Source organism: Pogona vitticeps, chromosome 1 (assembly GCF_051106095.1).
Source record: "Pogona vitticeps strain Pit_001003342236 chromosome 1, PviZW2.1, whole genome shotgun sequence".
Taxonomy (NCBI): domain Eukaryota; kingdom Metazoa; phylum Chordata; class Lepidosauria; order Squamata; family Agamidae; genus Pogona; species Pogona vitticeps.
In genome coordinates this window covers 97,593,492-97,607,900 of record NC_135783.1, presented here as the reverse complement: position 1 = coordinate 97,607,900, position 14,409 = coordinate 97,593,492, and the positions used below count along the sequence as shown (strand labels likewise).

General features: G+C 39.0%; 1 protein-coding gene across 1 annotated transcript in view; it reads left to right on the top strand.

Annotated features, from left to right (window-relative positions):
• Positions 1–14,409, top strand: part of CRYBG1 (crystallin beta-gamma domain containing 1) — a 123,033-nt gene that overhangs the window by 97,393 nt on the left and 11,231 nt on the right. The window contains exons 15-19 of the mRNA XM_072998249.2: positions 4,284–4,410; positions 4,561–4,593; positions 5,746–5,858; positions 6,805–6,934; positions 12,722–12,861. Of these exons, the coding sequence (XP_072854350.2) occupies positions 4,284–4,410; positions 4,561–4,593; positions 5,746–5,858; positions 6,805–6,934; positions 12,722–12,861 (543 nt within the window). The remainder of the gene's footprint in view (positions 1–4,283; positions 4,411–4,560; positions 4,594–5,745; positions 5,859–6,804; positions 6,935–12,721; positions 12,862–14,409) is intronic.

Here is a 14,409-nt window from a genome sequence, read left to right as displayed (position 1 = left end):
TGCCTTGCTCTGCCAGTTTGTGTGTGACTAATGAATATAAATGGTTACTTTTATTGGGGACTGTGTCTGTTGTTCTATCACATCAGTAGTAAAATGTCAGAAAATTTAAACTGACAGTTGTTACACCTCAAACATCTTTGTCCAAATTCAGCAAGTACCATGTTTTTAGAAAACATGTTTCATGGAGTGACTATACTGACAAATAAGGTGGGAAGTGCTCCAGGATTGAGATGGCGTGATTCATATGATTTTCCATTGACTCTACATGAGATGCAAGATGATAATATGAATTAGCCTGGAATTTTTCCCACCTAACCCATACTACTTTTTTCCTCAGTTGCTAGGGTTTCTACTTTTTTAAAAACTGAATGAATTTGCATCAGTTCAAACAGTGCGATAGCTTGTGCTGATGTTGGCCGGGCAACCAGGTGGCTTTCCCAGCCTCCTAATTCAAGGAGAGAAAAGCAAAGGGGCAATCAAAAGGGTGTCTGTTTCTCTCAACCAGGTCTCTCTAATCTCAAAACCATTTCTTAAGAGTTTAGTGCATGCACAGGTGCATTAGGGCACCTGGAGACCAAAGAGGGGGAAAAGAGTGAGGAGAATTTCTAATTGGCACCTTGCTAAGGTCACTGTTTGCAACTTATTAAGGTACTTCTATGCAAATTGTTAAGGTAATTATGTAGCTGTGCCAACTGCAAATCTGGGCAGTCATAGCAGAGCTACCTTAACAAGCTGCAAATAATGCAGACTGTCAACCCCCCTCACTTGCCCACTAACTCCTGTGTTATTGGTTAAAGTGAATTTGCTTGGGAAAACCTGGCATCCCAGGTACCATTTCACAGCAGATCCATTTGCATTTCTCCCACTGTGTGATCACACCCTCAGTTTAGATTTGAGCAGCATGTGTAAAGCTAGAGCAAGAAAACAACTTGCATCCATCAGCTGTGTGTAAATTCTGAGGGCAAACCAATTTGCGGAATTCATAGGGTATGATCTAGCCTATGTTAGCTGTACTTCAGTAAAAACTCAATAAAGGAACCTGTGACCTGGAGTTTGCAAGAGCTGAACAGGGCTAATAATAACAAGATTTTTTAGAGCTCGTGAATTCATAAAGTTCCTATAGGTTAGAAGCAACATGATGGCACATATAGATGGAAACTATAAACATGCATTTTTATCTACTTGCTAGTACTTATGCAGATGTTCTTCATGCACAAAATAAACTCTCTTTCATTTTTATATGTTGCATGTGTACAGAATGTACACAAGGCCTTTCTCTGGGTTTCTCACTATCTCACATACCATGAGTGAATATGTGAGATATGACCTTTCTATCTGTGGAACTAATTAACTTAAATTAATTCCTGAAAGCTACTCACTCTTCCATAAGTCCATAGTACAGGGGCATGTGTTTGTGGTAGGATTAGCCTTTATATCTAGGCCATTTTGTGGACTTAGATTTGTAATTTTTTTCTGTTGTGTTATTCTCTCTGAGGGGGTCTTTATATATAAATTGTAATGCAAGTTATTAAAAAATCAGACATCCATTCTGTGAATTATCACTTCTACTCTGGAAACATGCAACACATACAGTGGGGTCTCTGCTTAAGAACATCCCTACTTAAGAACAGTTCCACTTAAGAACAGCTCCATTTGCTAAATTTTGCTTCTACTTGAGAACAAAAATCCAAGATAAGAACAGGAAAAAAAACTTTCCTGCTCTTTTTTTAACCTTAGGTCATCTTAGGTTAAAAAAAAGTTCTCCCCCTAGTGGTAGAGTACGTATTAACCAGCTTTGCATTAATTCCTATGGGAACTAATGCTTCAATGTACGAACGCACCTCTACATAACAAAAAAACAGCCAGATTAATTGGTTTTCAGTCCATTGCTTCAAAATTAGCTTCGTCAGAAGTGCTTTTAACACTGTTCCCTGACCTAAGGGGAAAAAAAAAGAAAAATATCCCCCTCTAGTGGTAGAAGGCGGAATAGCAGCTTCCCATTAGTTTCTATGGACGGAAAAGAGCAGATACAGATTAAATGGTTTTCAATGCATTCCTATGGGAAATGCAGATTCTACATAAGAACTTTTCCACATGAGAACCACCTTCCAATACGGATTAAGTTCTTAAGTAGAGACCCCACTGTACCTGAATGAAAGCACTTTTCAGTGAATTATGATGAGAGCGAATTAAAGTCCAGCAACATCTGAAGAGCCATAAGTTGTTCACCCCTCCTCTGCCACCTGCTGGTTACTACATTTCATGTTCCTGTCTACCTGCTTGTTGTATTCTCATAATTCTCATAATTTGTTATTCGAATGTTGATGGGCATACTGTGAAAAAAATGTATTTGTGACTGAACCTGATTTTGTATTTGTATATATAGGGCTGCCGTATGTTTCTTGTTTTAGCAATGTGTCTTTCAAGACACTGTGAGGGCCATACCTCCAATTAGACCTGGTATTGAGCCATTTAGGACCTGTTTGCTTAAGACATTTTTCCTTGTTCCACAGCACTGTGTGTGGCTAACATAAGTCAAGAAATTTGCATACAAATAATGACAAGGAAGAGGGGGAGGAAACTGTCTTGGCACCAAACTTTAAATTTTCCTGGAGATGTTTCTGTAGAATGCGAAATCAAACACTTATTTAGTTGTTAGCACAGTAGTTCTCAACACAGAATACTATAATCTCTGTTTTCATTATAAGTGACTGTTATTACTAGCTGGATAGCCTACTGTTTGCAGAACTGAGATACTAACCAAACCAGATTTATTTTCAGACTTCCAAGTGTATGTGATGTTCCTGTGTAAACATGTTCCATTGCTGACTAGACTTTGTGGTTCATACCTCTGTCACTTTGACTAAGCAGCTCACAGGGCAGTTTGGGTGTGCTCATTAAAAAAAATTGCTCCAAATGACAAATTAACAGTGTGCTGCATGGATGATTAAATATGAATCAGAAGGCAATAGTGGGCAAAACATATAACGTTCTCATAATGACACTTTTTTAAAGTCATGTTTCTAGCTGGAATATATGTGTTGAATTATACTTAAAGAATTGGTTATATCTAGCCTTGTCTGGGATTGAAAAAGATAAATGACTGCCATTGAAAACAAGAATTTATATGTTGGTGAATTCATATACTGTATGTTTTTGAATGCATCCTTTTCCATGTTTAACATGAGGAGCAGATAGGACATATTTGGGCAACCTGTGGGCCTGTCCCTCCTCCCCATTACACTTTGATTTCAGAAAGTCCCCTTGTGCCACTTCAGGGCATGTAAGGCAATTCTGCTGTGTTTGGGGAAGCTTCCTTCCAGTACTTCCAAAACAGCCCATATCTCTAAACAAATTAAAATTTAAAGAATAACTACTAGGTGGAATAAAAGTGGGTTCTTTGTTGTTTCTGCTTTTTCACTTTTTTAAAGTTAAACCCATTTTTCAGTTAACCCTTGATTGCAACTAGAGATGGGAGTATTCGTATACGAATATCTCCCCACAGATGCAGATAATGAGGGTTATCTGGGGCCGGACCAACCACTCACCATTCTGCTGCTGCTGTTGCGGGCTCCGCACTCCCTTCCTATCGCTCTGGAGCTCATGATGAATTAACCACTCTTCGACCTGGTAGAGAGGCTCGTCATTCTGCTTTGTGCCAGGAGTGGCTAATGCACCGTGAGCTCCAGAGCAATAGGAAGCGAGCACGGAGCCCACAGCAGTGGCAGAATGGTGAGTGGTTGACCCAGGGGGCCAGACCTTAGTTATCTGCACCTGTAGGGGAATATTCGTATTCATATACAAATACCCCCATCTCTAGTTGCAACTTTTACAATAAAAATTGGCCTCCTGAACATTACTCTCCCCTTCAGATCATCTCCCTTGCCAGTAGAGCTCTTGGACTGCCAGCAAATTTTAAGAATGACCCTCAACCTCCCTGGTTGCCCACATCCATATTACACCATGTAAGACTTGAGATGTATGACCAAAATAACACTCCATAAAAGTAAATACTTGGTCTTTTATCTCAGAGTTATTTGCTAATATACCAGATTAAAGAAAACCAATTTTAGGTCCACAGTATTAAAGTCAGAATAATGGTGTCAGACAAAAAAACCCTTAAGTATAAATCAATGACATTCTTCATCATTTTTTACATATTTCTGTCTTTATATTGCTATTGTGATACTAATGTTTGTTACTGTGCAATATCCCTGCATTATGAAATTCTAGCACAAGGAGCTTGTAAAACCCTAGTAAAATAAGATTCTCTTATTTTCTAGGTGGGTGGCTTATGAAAATCCTGATTTTACAGGAGAGCAGTACATTCTTGATAAAGGGATGTACCCCAGCTGTGAGTCTTGGGGAGCTCTGAGTTGTAAGATATCGTCAGTTCAACCCATAATTTTGGTAAATATATTTTCAACAAACTTTTATTTATTATTACAGATTATATTTTTTCCTCATATGTTTATTCTTTGACTAGTTAATTGGTGTATCTTTGTATATTTCTAACATAATCTTTGTTTCTTTTATCCCTTTGTTTTTCATGCATTTTAGGACAGTGCAAGTGATCATACAGGGAAATGTAAGGTAAAATTCCAAATATCTTGGGAATCAAATATATAGTGGAAGCTGAATGAATAATACAGTAGACTTTGGGATAGGGAATATGTGATTTTCTGTACGTTGTTGGGTTGCAATTCTAATTAGCACAGCCAATGGTGATTCTAATTAGCAAAGCCAATGTGTCTCACTCTAGCCTAGAGAAGAGATAGGAAAGAGAGGTAAAAGCACTTGTAGTTCACACAATTGACAGAAAAGAAACTACAAAAAGGGTGAATATATATCTGAAACCTTGTCAGGGTTTTCCAGAGAAATGTGAAATGGATACATTTAAAACTTTGACTACCAAATCTTTGACCACATGTATTTCTAGAAGGTGTTCAGGCTTGGACTTTAGCAAAGATCTATAAGAATAATGCCCCTTCAAAAAGAATTTCCAGATTCAGGTCACCTTTGAGGTTGTGTCTCTGTATGATATTGTGATACCAACTTGGTCTACACATGGAATGGTCATAGACATTGTTTTAGTTTAACCTAAAGATACTGTAATTCAATCAGCACAATTTATAGCAGCAGAGGCAGTATGTGTCTAAAGCTGGCTTCTTAATTGCCTCATTTCACTGCTGAAATTTACGCTGATAGGAATCGCACCAGTATAAATTTATATTAGGTTTATGGCAGTATGTTTATAATCTATATAATTTTGGAATTTGGGCAAAATCCTTCCGTATGCTGTAAGTCAAACAGCATAAATCTCAGCAGCAACTAACTGCTAGTTATGAAATTGTGCCTTTTATTTATCATAACATGCCAAATCACATGATTGACGCACAACAAGGAATACAAGTTTGGACTCCTTAACTAGCAACAATTCACTAGTGCAGACAATACTGTGACTTACACTGGCTGGATTTTGGCTAGCATTTGTATGGATCACAATCCTGGTGGGGAAAACTGCATACATAGGCAGAATCACAGAAATCGTTTCCCTTTTTGCTCACAGCCTGTCATGTGACAAAGGTTTGCCACCATTTATTCTACCAGTGGATGAGAGGGATTTGGTTACACACTTCATAGGGCAGTTGAATTATGTCCTTGGTCAAGTGTGGGTTTAGAATCAATTTGATGGCTTGAGTGTATACTTTTCAGTTACAGGTAGAATTTGCTTTATCTTTAAAGGTCCAATTATTTTCAGAACCAGACTTTCAGGGTGACTGTCAAATATTCGAGAAAGACATTTCTCAAATTGAGGACACATTTCTTGTCAAGTCTTCAAAAGTGTTATCTGGCAGGTGAGTACAAAGCTGTATCACTGAACTTTAGCCAAGAAGATGACTGCTAATGGGAGCAAGCTTCTGAGTGCAGAACAAATATGGATCATCTGGCCTCCACTTTGTTGGCTGAATGGATTTTCTGAGTGCAGCCTATGTAGTCACTGGGGTCTGTGGTTGTTGTATGCCACAATAATTGAAGCACAATGTCCTTTTTTTTAAAAAAAAGCAAAATCCTAAAAAGTAAGGGAATGACTGACGTTGAAGATAAATTAAAAAAACAGTAGAAGTAGATTTCACATTATCTACCTTAAGAATAAGTGTCTCAGAATGCAATGAATGTATGTTCAGATTACTTCCTCTGCACTTTGTAGTGTACACATATTTACTATGAGCTAAATGTAAATGTAAAATGTAAAAAAAGTTACATTTTATATATTTGTGTCAGCTGAAATCTTGTTGGCGTAACTATGCCTCTGAAAGGGCAATCTTTGTAATTAAAAACTTCCTACCTCTGTCCCGCAGTTTTTCTTAATCCCATGTAATGTTTTCCATTATGTGGATGGAAGGAGGAAATCTTTAAGTACCAGAAGTCACTCCTGCAGGATGACATGACTTCAGGGGAAGAGTTTCAGTCATTGTAGTCTTCTTTTTCCATAGTGTGCCTCCTGTGGCTTCTACTCACTGAAATGGATTATACAAGAGTCAGAAAAACTGTGGTGTAGAACTCGGAAGTTTTTGATTAATGAAAATTGTGCCCTGTTTATGAAATGATCACCCTTCTTCAGGCAACAGGTTTTCAGCCTTTGTATTCTGTTGATTGTTTTGAAAATGTTTTTTTCCCTGTCATTAGCCATCTTTAAGGGAATGGGAATTACTATATGAGGTCCAATATATGCTACTTCTGACCAGCAATCTGTTTAGACTTTATTACAGTATACATTTTCATATTCTTCTTTTCTTGCAGTTGGATTGCATATGACAAAGAAAATTTTTCTGGTAATCAGTACGTGTTAGAAGAAGGAGCCTATCCTGATCTGCCTGCAATGGGTTGCCTACCCCATACATGCTTGAAGTCTTTGCAAGTTATAAATATTGTAAGTTAAAAAAAAAAAAGGAATTATACAGCAATGTAAAGCAGAAACTTGACTTATTTCTGAGACAGTGTTAAAAGATACAAGGATGCAGGGTTGGGTGCAGAGACAACCAAGGAAGTGGTACTGTTGTGGGCACTGCAAATATGACCTTTAGCAGAAAGCAGCTCCACAGATTTACGCTGAACATTTTTAGATACTGTTAAAGAAACCTTTCCTTCTAATCATGAATGGAAACTTTTTAAAACTTTCAGTACTAGATAATCATCTTCATGCTCATGAACCATGTAGTTACTCTGTGCTAAATGGGTATCAGTTCCATAGTGCTACAACACTATTACAATCTCATTTGTTTGCAAAGCAATTTAAGCTCCACATCAGCCTATTTTATTTATTTATTTATTTTATTTATTTCATTTATACCCCGCCTATCTAGTCAATTGTGACCACTCTAGGCGGCTTACAACATGCATTTAAAAAAGAAACATATAACAAACCAGCCTAGCTGTTTATGACAACAAGAACATGAATTAAAATGTCTTTTTTTCATTTTGGAGGGGTGGTCTTTTGACCCTCTTAGAAAGGCAACTCTTGCAGTTTTCAAGGAAACCATAGTTCAATGGGATGAACGCTAATGCAGTTTGTTGCTTCCCACTGTTCTGTCCTGCAGCACAATACAGCGTAAGGATACAGGAATCATTACCAGTTGCCATCCCTGTGCAGAGACACAATCTTTCTTCTCCAGTGAGGTCAATGTCGTCACTAATGATGATATAGAACTGTACTTATTTGAATAATATTATGATGCCATCTTGATTACATTGCGCCTCCTAATTTAGACTGGCTAGGAAGGAAAAAGAAAGAGGTTCTGACTTGACGACTCAGAACACAGCCATCCACACCAAAATGATATCTGATACAATGGTGTATATTTAGGTTATTTCCATCACAATAATTGAAACTCCCAGCTGGCATTAATGGGATGTGTTGTGGAAACTTTTTTCATTTTTTTCCAACTGTGCTTTCAGACAGCTCTCGTTGTTTCCACATAGCTCTAACGGGGCAGGGGTGGGGGAAGTTTCACATGACTGAGGACTGCTGACAGCTGCAACCTATGCTTTGTCCTCGTACTATTATGACACAAAGAGCAGGTTATGTAATGCTGATAACTTGTAATGGACATGGATTGTTCCTGAAGAAAAGTCGTCTTCCATCCTACCCAGTGCTATCATGGCAGCTGGGAGTGTTGGACACTTCTACAACTCAGTACATATGTAATCAGAACAAAAGCATATCAGAATAAATTGTTTTCATTCTATGTATTCTTGAAAGCTCTCATGGCCGGGATCTGAAGGTTGTTGTAGGTTTTTCAGGCTGTCTGGCTGTGTTCTTGAGGTTTTTCTTCCTAAAGTTTCACCAGTCTCTGTGGCTAGCATCTTCAGAGGATAGGAGTCAGAACTCTGTCTGCACTCTGCTATAGTTTGTGGGATAGTTGAGTATTTATAGCAGTGGGATCAGCTTTTTGTCCTTTTTAGGACAAAAAGGTGATTATGGTGATCAGCATGTTTTTGTTGTAGGTGTATTGTTAGAAGGGGGAGAGATGATCTGTCACTGTGGTTGATGGGTGTCTTTTGTGTAAAGTGATCACTGGTCCTTGTGGCTGGGTAGAGTTCATTGACCTTTCGCAGGCTGTGTTTTCAGTCCTGGGAACCAGGCTTCATTGAAGCTCTGCTGGTGTTTGTGGGTTTAAGTGCAGTGCGGTCTAACATAATGATTGCTGGTGTTGTCCAGTACTTCTCTGTTTTGAAACAGAATTTCATGGCCAGCCTGTTTCAGGGTGTGTTCAGCTCCTGCCGATTTTTCTGGTTGTTTTAGTCTGCAGTGTCTCTCGTGTTCTTTGATTCTGGTGTGGATGCTACGTTTTGTGGTTCCAATATATACTTGGCCACAACTGCAAGGTACCCGGTATACCCCTGCAGTGGTGAGGGGGTCCCTTTTGTTCTTTGCTAAAAGTAACATTTGTTGTATTTTTGTGGTGGGCATGAATACTGTTTGTAGGTTTTGTTATTTCAAAAGTTTCCCCATGTGGTCTATGATCCCTTAAGTGTATGGCAGAAATACTTTAATTGTGAGTGGCTGTTTTTCCTCTTCAGTTTGGTGTTGTTTTCTTGGTCTGACGGCTCTTTTGATTTCATTCTTGGAATAGCCATTCGCCTGTAGGGCCCATTTCAGATGGTTGAGTTTGGTGCTGAAAAATTGAGCTTTACAGTTCTGATTTGCACAGTCTACCAGTGTTTTGATTATGCCTCTTTTTGTTGTGGGTGGTGGTTGGAGTTTTTGTGTAGGTACCGGTCTGTGTGGGTGGGCTTTCTGTAGACCTTGTGTCCCAATAGGAAGTCAGGTTTGCATATGACCATGACATCTAAGAAAGGGAGTTGGCCCTCTATTTCTTTTTCCATGGTGAATGCTACTGAGATGGTTTAAGAATTCTTCCAGTTTTTCTTCACCATGGTTCCAAATTGCAAAGGTGTCATCCACGTATCGGAACCAGACTATGAGTGCAAAGGGTGCCAAAGCCAGGGCCTGTTTTTTTGAAATATTCCCTGTAGAGGTTTGCTATAACTGGGCTGAGGGGGCTCCCCATGGCCACTCCATCTGTCTGTTCATAGAACTCATTATCCCACTGAAATTAGTTCATCGTTAGGCAGTGTTGGAAAAGGGCCTTGATGTCTTCTGCAAAAATCTGCTGGATGAGTGTCAGAGTGTCCTTTATCAGTACCTTGGTGAATAGGTATACTACGTCATAGCTGATCAGTCTGTCCCAGGGCTTGAGTTTTAGGGTGCTGATCTCCTTTATGAAATGTCCTGAGTTTTTGATACAGGATGAGGTTTGTCCAATGTGGTTCTGTAGGAGGGTGGCTAGGTACAGTGGTGCCTTGACTTACGAGTGCCTTGACATCTGAACATTTTGAGTTATGAACAGCTCAGTTCACATAATTTTGCTTTGACTTGCGAACGGAGCTTTGACTTACCAACACAAAAAGGCAGGGGAAAGGGCAGGAAATTCAAATTTCTAACTGTCGGTGGCGACGAGGCTGCTTCTTTGTAGCTCTTTCACTCCAGCAGTTAGAGAGTGTGAGATCCGTGGAGGCTACCTGCAAAGGTAAGGTGCTGCTTTATACTTTTTAAAAACTGTTCTGGGTATTTTTGCAGCGTGGTTTTCGGCTGAGGGGGTTATGTTTCTGTGCTATGATGAGTCTTGGGGGGTTGTTTTTTGGTCCCCCCCATTTCCGATGTGGGGGTTGGTTGCTTTTTGGAGTGTTTTTTCCCATTTCTGATGGATCTTGGGAGGTCTGTTTGCTTTTTGGGTTTCCCCCTCATTTTTCATTGTGTCTTGCATGCTTCCCTTGCTTTCTTGCTTTGTTCTCTTTGCATTTCTGATCTGCTCCATTTGCTTTCTGTGCTTTTGCAATGGTTCCTGCATGCTTCCCTTGCTTTCTTGCTTTGTTCTCTTTGCATTTCTGATCTGCTCCATTTGTTTTATGTCCTTTTGCAAAGGTTCCTGCATGTTTCCCTTGCAAATCAGAAGAATTTTTGCAAGGGTCTGTGCTGGCTTGGTTTAAAATGTGTTGGTGTAAATGTGTGTGTTTAGCATAGGTTTTAGACTCCAATGCAAGTAGATAAATAGGGACCACCTTGGTGGGAAGGTAACTGCGTTGCATGTCTAAGTCGCACTGGCCATGTGACCACGTAAGATTGTCTTCGGACAAAACGCTGGCTCCATGGCTTGGAAACGGGGATGAGCACCGCCCCCTAGAGTCGAACACGACTGGACAAAAATTGTCAAGGGGAACCTTTTAGACTCCAAACTCTCTCCCTCCCCCATTGTCTTCTCTCTCTCTGTCTCTCTCCTTTCCTGCCCTTTTTTAACCTAAGTTATCTTGGAGCTTTTTAAAAAATTCTCCCCCTAGTGGTAGAGGATGGATTAACCAGTTTTGCATTAGTTCCTATGGGAACTAATGCTTTGACTTACAAACCGTGCTTTGACATAAGAAGTAAAAACAGCTGGAACAAATTAATCGGGTTTCAATGCATTCTTATGGGAAGTGCTGATTTGACTTACAAACGTTTTGATTTACAAACACCATTCTGGAATGGATTACGTTCGGAAGTCAAGGCACCACTGTATTTTGCTAATTCATATGTCGGGGAGCGGATGGCACTTACAATGGGCCTGAGTGGGATTGAGTCTTTGTGGATTTTGGGGAGTCCATATAGTCTTGGTGGGAGAGCTTCTGTCTTGCAGATTCCTTGAAGGACATTGGGGTGCAGGGAGGAACTCCTGATCAGCATGTTTGTGGAGCCTGGCCAGCTCCAGAGACTAGACCAGCTTGCTGCTCAGGGCCTCCACCTAACATTCTCTATCTACATAACGGAGCTTACAGCACTCATATCTTTTCCAATATGTGAGAAACATTATCCATTCTAGCATAAAATGTCCTTCTGGTTAGAAAAGCAAGTGAAAAACTTTTAACATTGATCTGCTGATGTTACGATTATGTCTGGCTGTCGGAAGCTGCCACTATTCTTAGCTGGCAATATAACACAGAGACAGGACTATGGATAGGCCAGTCCTGTGATTTCTGCATCTCCTAGATCTTTTTCTGTGAATTGTGCTAATACTTGTGTATCTAAAGCTCTCTTCAGATTTCAATGAAAGGGTTAACCTGAATCCATGAGCAAAGGGAATAGACTAGCAGGTTGAATATTTTTAGAGTTTTGGGTCCTGTGGAGAACCCCCAGGCATGGAGAATGACTTTGGATTTAGCTGTCAGCACCTGGGAGACAAGAGAGAGATGCCAGGAGCAGTCTATTCCTTTTGTTCATGGGTTCAGATTAATCCTTTTATTGAACATCTGAACACAGCTTAACTGTTAGATGTCATGAGTTGTTTCTGAAACCTTTAATAGGATAGTAAGTGCCAGAAATTACACCTGGTACCTTTCCCTTATCCTGGTCACATCTAAAATAAGCTGTGTAGTCTGGCTATTGTGAGCTGCCCAAGTGTTCAGAGAGTTACAGTATGAATTGTCAGTTTTATGCTAGTAGTTCTGTCTAATATTGGGAGTGTGTATAAAATGTAAACTCTATAAAGTACTAGATTTTCAAGTTCCTTAGTGTTTGAAAAATTACCGTTTGCAGGTCTATAACCAGACCTGTTTATCCATATAGCTGTAGGGGAAGTTCCGCAATCATAGCTTCTGCTGACTGATTGAAGTGGCAGTCAAGGATGAAAGGTGTGGCTGCAAGTCATCACCTTGCTTGTCTTTCAATTTTTCATCCCACACTTGGAATAACTCTTTTATGAGTAATAGCTTTTATTGCCATGTAGCCAGTTCTGCACCATACGGAGAACTCTTTTTGTTGCTGATTCCCTGAGAATATGCATGTGTTACTAAAGTTACTTGAGTTAAAACTTAGGTCAACAACTTGCATCTTGGGAGAGAATGAAGGCCTCTCCTCATGCTGTTATTTACTTGTAAATAAAATTCAGCAACTCCTCCCATTTTGGAAACATTATTCAAACTGCTAATTCAAATCCCTGGCAAATTACAATTTATCCAGTGTGAATAGCTTGTTGTGGAAATTAAAAGTAATTTCCCTCAGAGCAGAATGGGAAAACCTAAGTATAAATAGTACATAGTATTTCACAAACATTATCATGACTGCTTACAACATTTTTCAAAACATCTGATGTAAAAAATAAAAGAGATGTTTTCTTTAAAATAGGAACTTTCTGAGCCAGTTATAGCTCTCTTCGAAAAGGAAAACTTCAACGGAAAGAAAATGGAATTTACTAAAGAAGTTGTAAATCTTCGGTTTCTTGGCTACAATCCTCGTGTAGCTTCCATAGAAGTCCTTGGTGGAATGTAAGTTACATTTTGTAGTTAGCAATTTAATCATTTTTAGAATTTAAGTAACCATTAAGTGCTATTTCATAAAATGTTCATTTTTTGTAAAATACAAAATGTGTAATTTCTCCTTTGTCTCTGAAAATGTACAGGGTTTCCCTTGTCAGTCTCAGGGGAAAAAATAGTGTTTTTATCTACCCATGGGGAAATAAATCTGAGAAACAACAACTTGTTACTGGATTTCAGTCTATACATTTTAGATTGTCTTTAAAACCATGAAACTGAGATGAACTGAGTAGTTAACTGGCCTAGGTTGTCAGTGCTGTTTTCTTTGTAAAAAAAAAAAAAATTATGTCCTGTCTTATATCAAAAAGATCTCACAGCAGGTTACAGGCAATAAAACAATTTAAAGCAATTTGAAACCATTTCAAACCATGCACACTTTAACAGAAGTCTACAGTCTAGTTAAGCAGTGATTGCTAGCCTCCCAAAATTTTAATAACAAATCAGATTGGTGGGAAGGTGATGGCAGCATCAGTGCCAACAGAGCCTCTACGGTGAGGGCATTTCACACATGGGGTTCCACAGCAGAAAAGCCCCTTTCGTGCATAGCCACACAGTGGCCCAAATACTGCTGAAGATAGACCAGTGCCATTGGCCCCACCCCACCATTCAATTCTTTAAATAATTCAGGTCAATCATTTCTATTAGAGTTCTTGCCTGTTGGTGAAACGATTGTTTCTTTTACACTTCTCACATAATTTCTTGATATTGTTTATAAGCAGTTCATTTCTTGTCATTTCTTGTCATAGGAAAGACGTGATCATTTATCTGCAGAGGAGTTTAACCATGGATTTTTTGCTTTACTACACAGTAACAATTTAAGTTAGAGAAACGACACTTTGACTTATCAAGCTAAGTTTATTGCCTAAGCAGTATATAGATAGATGAGCAGCAAGGTTTCCTTTTTTATCTTGCAAGGAACAGCTGGAGAGGTATAAAGAAACTGGTGTTTGCTCAGTTTAGATAGAGGGTTGTATTTAATTAAACACACAATTTTTATTTCCAATACTTGATGCAAGCAATGATTTTTAAGCCCACTTCAAACTCTGGATTTTATACTCTCATGGGCATTTAATCTTTAAGCACAATTTAGATATGCAGATACAAGTCTTGGACAACTGTTGTGTCTGATTGTAAAGATCCTCTGGAGATTAATGTTTGAGAATCCGTCCATGCATATGCTCCTGGACCAGAATAAAGAGGCTAGAACAAAAGACTGCTTGATCAGTTGTCAGCTTTTCTTGATGACATTGCCCCATTTTTTTCTTTTTTGTGAGCCTTTTTAGGTATCCATTATTACAATGAAATGAGGTTTATTGTACCCAAACATACACCATTGTTCGATATAATATGATCACAGCATCTCCAGCACAGACATATTTACTGGGAAATAAACCTCCACTTTGACAAAATAATACACCAGTTGGTTGCTGAAGTAAAATCTCTAAACATTTTTGCTGTATAATATTGCCAAGCTATATGCAATAATTAACAGATCTAATT